This window comes from Pituophis catenifer, unplaced genomic scaffold, assembly GCF_029215685.1.
Source record: "Pituophis catenifer annectens isolate HBS135680 unplaced genomic scaffold, rPitCat1.0.hap2 SCAF_2, whole genome shotgun sequence".
NCBI classification, from domain to species: Eukaryota; Metazoa; Chordata; class Lepidosauria; order Squamata; family Colubridae; genus Pituophis; species Pituophis catenifer.
The window spans coordinates 169,488,020-169,494,019 of NW_027256882.1; the positions used below are offsets into that span (position 1 = coordinate 169,488,020).

At 42.3% G+C, this 6,000-nt stretch overlaps 1 protein-coding gene across 1 annotated transcript in view; it reads right to left on the reverse strand.

Moving 5' to 3' along the window:
• The window catches only part of RAPGEF3 (Rap guanine nucleotide exchange factor 3), a 77,423-nt gene extending 71,654 nt beyond the window's left edge, over window positions 1-5,769 (reverse strand). The window contains exons 1-2 of the mRNA XM_070935003.1: window positions 5,441-5,769; window positions 3,754-3,969 (exon numbers count right to left, since the gene is read on the reverse strand). Coding sequence (XP_070791104.1) covers window positions 3,754-3,969; window positions 5,441-5,446 — 222 coding nt within the window. The 5' untranslated portion in view covers window positions 5,447-5,769. The remainder of the gene's footprint in view (window positions 1-3,753; window positions 3,970-5,440) is intronic.
• Window positions 5,770-6,000: the final 231 nt, after the last annotated feature.

The following is a 6,000-nucleotide window of genomic DNA, read 5'->3' on the forward strand; positions in this document are numbered from 1 at the left end:
TCAGGGTGTTACTAACTGAGCCACAGTAGCTGGTTTCATGCAGGCAACAGGTGAACCCCAACCAAATCACACAATGGCTCCCCCCAAGGTGTGACCTCAGTTAGTGAGACTGACTCTAATTGCTGCCACCTGCCTGGGAACTGAAAGAAAGTACAGCCACTGACAAAGGATGGAGCATAAAGCTAGTGATCGAAGTTGGGAAATTCAAAAGCTGAATCTAGGGATCTTATAAGCGATACCATTTTCCACATTCCATTTGCAAGCTCTCCAGCTCATTCTGGCAACCAAGGCCCAGACTATCTCCCCCACATCTGGTTGAAATCACCAAAGGGAACCCAGTAACAGCCATGAATATCATGAAGCCAGTTGCCAATAGATTTCCACAGACAAGATCAAAAGCAAGAGCTTAGACTAGCAAGCCAGACCGTGAGAATCCTCTCGTTCATCAAAGATTGCTGAGAGTAGTCCTAACCACAAATGGAGCAAAAAACTTAACAAACGTTGTGTTAAGTGCGCATAGATGCTAATCATCTGAGGTGTCTTCAATGAGGAAAATATATTTTCCATTGTGATCAGGAGTTGGGGAAGGTGTCAGATTTCTCCTGCAGAACGCTGATCAGAACCAAGCATTTTGAATTTATTCAGTCACTATTATATTATCAGCATCACTGGGATCCCTATTTGTTTTCATTCCCAATTCAAAGTACTAAGCTACTAGATAATGCCCTTCATGGCTAGGAACCACAGTCTCTGAGAAGGAACACCTGCCCTATATATATCTTCAGAAACTTTGGCCAGAGTGCCCTCCCAGATTGAAGGTGACCAGGATGATGACCAACTAGAAGATGATCTTTTTTCCCAATTCTGGATTGTCCATCCTAGAAAAATACCCCTCCTATTATTTTATTCCTTATCTGATGGCCAAGCAAAATTATTTTTATTCGTTGAGCATTTTGATATACTAAAAGTGACTTTTAAATTTTACCTGGAGATTTCAATGAAAGATTTAAACCACCCCAAGAAAACTTCAAAATGCAACATAAAGCTTTTTGAAATTTAAAAAAGCTGCAAAAAAATGTTCCCATCCATTATTTCCCACTTCAACTGTGATGGGTATGTGTGCGTGCAGAGAGGGGGAGGGAGGGAGGAAAAGGGTGAACAGATACTTCAGAGAATGTTGTTCCTCCCCCAAGTCATACACATATCTCTGAACATCTTCTAACCCTAAAGCCACAGATCTTGGAGTAGAATATTTGTAAATATATATATATATATATATATATATATATATATATATATATATATATATATATATATATATATATCCTCCCACATACTTCCAGTCATCTGAATAAAGAAAGAATGGGAAGGAAAAAGTACTCCTAGTTCAAACTGTTGATTTAAATAAGAGTATTTACTCACTGGCCAGATACGGTAACATGAAAACTGCGGAAAGAAGCCACCCTAATTACCTCTTGATCTTGTGAAAGGGATAAGCAACTGGATCCAACTCATTATTATACTGGAAATATAATTATCCCATCACCAGTTAAGCTCTGAAGCTTATGTAAGAAAATCATGGCTTAATCAGAAAGGTTTGGAAAGAACTGAAACAGCCCTAAAATCGAAGTGGCACTTATTCTTTTTAAAGATACAAGTGATTGCTTATTTCATCTTGCAAATATGTACTTTTTACCTATGGGTAAGATACCTTTACATTGCAATTTGCATACAGCACGTGTTAATACATGAATGGCTATGATATTACACTATGGTGAGAACAATTAGCATTTATCTATCTTATATGGTTGTTGTGGGGATTCTCCATGAGCTTGACAGGATAATTTTACAGAATGCATGTTAATAACATTTCAGTGTACTAATCCCCCCAAAACAACAGGATGAGTATGCAAAGACCCTTCCCAAAAAGGATGGCTACAATCCCCATGATCACCACCCAGCATATAATATTCAAATTCCTGCTCAACTATGAAATTCATTAATCCGGTTCTCGCATATTAAGCCATGCTGTATTTCAGCACATTTAGTTGAATGCATTTTTTTTTTCATTTGACAGTTAGAGCAGCTTGTGGAAGGCCACATTCCCAAAGCTGCTAGTGGGACAAAAAATAAAATTGATTTAATTTACTTTGAAATAAAACCCAACATGGTTAATATAGCTACTTTCCAATTGTGTATTTAATTATCTTTCTCAATGTTGCATTAAGCATTTAAAGATCAACAACAACTTTTAAAGATCTCTGGGGGTTCAGCTCAAAATTTTCAGGGGTGGGGGGAATATGGAGTGTTACAGCCCTTAAGACAGGGGTGAAATTCAGCAGGTTCTGACAGGTTCTGGAGAACCGGTAGCGGAAATTTTGAGTAGTTCGGAGAACCGGCAAATACCACCTCTGGCTGGCCCCAGAGTGGGGTGGGAATATTCTTTCCCCAGGAGTGGGGAGGGAATGGGGATTTTGCAGTAGCCTTCCCCTGCCATGCCCATCAAGCCATGTTCACCAACCCGTGCCACGCCCACCAAGCCACGCCTACAGAACCGGTAGTAAAAAAATTTGAATTTCACCACTGCCTTAAGAGTAGATAATTCTGCCATAAATCAATTTAAAACTGCAATGGCTAGAATTGGATATTCTGCTAAATTGGTTCTTGCTTTTTGCATTTACGGTATTATTCTCTTTCTTCCAATACAGGTAGTTCTCGATTTACAACAGTTCATTTAGTGACTGTTCAAAGTTACAACATCACTGAAAAAAGTTACTTATGACCATTTTTTCACACAATCATTGCAGCACTCCCGTGGTCACATGATCGAAGTTCTGATGCTTGGCAACTGATTCATATTTATGAAGGTTACAGTATCCTGGGATCATGTGATCCTCTTTTGCAACCTTTTGGGAAGCAAAGTCAATAGGGAAGCCAGATTCACTTAACAACCACGTTACCAACATAACAACTGCAGTGATTCACTTAACAAGTGCGGCAAGAAAAGTCGTAAAACGGGGCCCTTGCCAAATGTCTCACTTAGCGACAGAAACTTTGGGCTCAATTGTGGTCGTAAGTCGAGGACTACCTGTACACTGATGATCTGAGGATCGACTCAAGTAACCCTGAACTCCTCGGGAGCAGGCAAATTTCCACCATAAAGGATAAATAAGACCATGCGTGGGACAACTTTAGCCATTCAATAGCATCATTCTTAGAAAACAAAAAGAAACAAGCAGAATCACCAACACATTTCTGTTAAGAACAGCAATATTAAAAAAATAGGGGGGAGGGGAATCAACCACAGACCCCTTCTGACAACAGAAGAGATCTAAGGGACAAGATGTAAACTTTCTCAGGAAACACAAGGACTATTTGTTAGGCCTGTGCTAAAATAAAACGCACACTCAGATTCTGGTGATGTAAAGAGATTTCACATCCTGCTTGAAAGCGAAAGCACGCTGTTCCCTTCGCCCTGCTCATGTCAGCACTCTGCTGTCACTCTGACTCACAGGCATAATATTAAATGAATGATTTGTCTCAGCCGCACCAATATTCCTGCCTACGGGGAGGAGAACGCTCCTACATGGACATATCCATCACACTTTTCTTTGAACTACAATCCTTGGGTCTCCAAGTGGTCTCCTCTCCAGGGCCAAGAGTGCTAGCCTCACAGCCTAGACAAATTGGCCAATAGCTCATGTAAAATAGGACCGACCCGATTGTCTCCAGTGAGCAAGCATTCTTACTTACCCATCGGATGCCCTGGATCCTTGGGGCATTGTTCATCTGCCCCTCCAGCTGGATCCGATAGCTGCAGCTGCGGAACAAGTGCATTTTTTTCCAAAGCTCGTAGAGGAGGTTTCTTTCAGGGATCGGATCCACGAGTCCCGTGGAGAACTGGGACAAGTCTGCAACCTCACTGGGTGGAAGTTCGACATTCCACCTTCCGTGCCCAGTCCAAGCCACCTTTGGGAACAAGAAAAAATAGCTAAGAAAGAACACAGGAACAATTCCTTTTTCCCATCCTGTCTGCCTTGGATATTCTTCTTGAAAGAGCAGTGTTATTATCACACGTATACAGGTAGTCCTCGGCGTACGACCACAACTGAGCCCGGAATTTATGTTGCTAAGTGAGAAATTTGTTAAGTGAGTTTTGCCCCATTTTACGATTTTTCTGGCTACATTTGTTAAGTGAATCGCTGCAGCTGTTAAATTAGTAACATGGCTGTTAAGTGAATCTGGCTTCTCCATTGATTCTGCTGGTCAGAAGGTCACAATGATCCAGGGACACTGCAACCGTCATAAAACATGAACCAGTTGTCAAGCATCCAAATGTAAATCACATGACCATGGGGATGCTGCAATGGTCATAAGTGTCAAAAATGGTCATAAGTCCCTTTTTCCAATGCTGTTGTAACTTTGAACAGTCACTAAATGTATTGTTGTAAATCAAGGATTACATATATACATACACACACACACACACACATATATATACAGCTATATATACATATACATATGCACGCATATATACATACATACACACGTACACACACATGCCCACACACATATACAGGTGTGTGTGTATGTATATGTATATGTATATGTATATATATATATATATATATATATATATATATATATATATATATATATATGTATATATATATAATTTATATTTTGCTGGTATAAAATGTTGTGTTTGTTGTGAATGAGACTCCTTGAGGGCTCCTGGATTGGAGCTGAAAGGCGAAAGGGATGCAGTATGCTCCTTCCCACATGCTGGGGTAGACCAGGTGTCTCGATAGAAAAACACTTTATATATATGTTTATGTACTAGTATATACATATATACCAGTACATATACATATGCACACACACACATATATACATATACAGTACATACATACATACACACATATATACATATACATATGTACATATATATTCATATATACATACATACAAACACATGCGCGCACACGCACGCACACACACAAATATATGGTATTCTATTGCACTTTAGAGCAGTCAAAACTTTTTACTTGTATGATTTTGCCACAGCGTTCATTGGGGGAGGAAAAGAACTCAAGAGAAGAATGGTGTGCCTGAAATCCATCTTGTGATAAATAAATGAGAAATCTGACCTGAAAATCTGACCTGACCCGACCACGGTTCCTTTGAGAACACTCCTTTTCCTTTTAATTCCTATCCGGTATTTTCTTCTACCAACTTTTGAAGCGTTGGACGATCGGGGTGGCTACAAAGTTCTTTTATCACCTCTTTCTCTTACAGCAGGTTTAACCCCAGCTCCTTCTGTGCCGGAGCTCCGCGCCCACCTTCCTAAATCCGGGCGTGGAGAAGCGCCGAAAGCAGGAATCTCTCCTCCCCCACCCACCACCCACCACCCACCCCCAAAAAAGCGACCCACGCTTACCTTCATGTCCGGTGCCTGGTCCTCATTGAGAATTCTGGGCGCAGCGGAGCCCGCAGCCTTCGGGAGTCACACGCGACGCTGTTAGGATAGCATCGAAATGGGATCATGGGGCGTGGGGTGGGGGGGGAGTCGTAACAAAGCGCACGAGCGCGATCTCTTTTGGATTGAAGTTGCAACCGGATCGGTGCCTGTTCCTTTTGGAAAAATCTTTCGCCGGCACGCCCGGGAGCCACCAGGATCTTCTCGCTCTTGGCTTCCTGCTCTTTCTCTCTCACACACACACACAAACACAAGCACCAAACAGCGAGAGGGAAAGGGAGCGCGCCCGCACGTCCCCTTCCTTTCGCACCTTCCCTCTTCTGGAGCCGCGGGACGGGAGCAAAAGTAGGAAAAAGCGCCGCCAAGGCTGCCGCCAGGAGAGCCCTTGGCCCTGAGCCCAGAAGCATTCAGCTGGAAAAGCCCGGGAGCAACTTCCCCCACCTCACTCCACCCCCTCGGAACCTGCAAACGGGCAGGCAGCGACGTTTCTGGTAGAGCGAGTCCCGAGCTCAAAGCGGCCG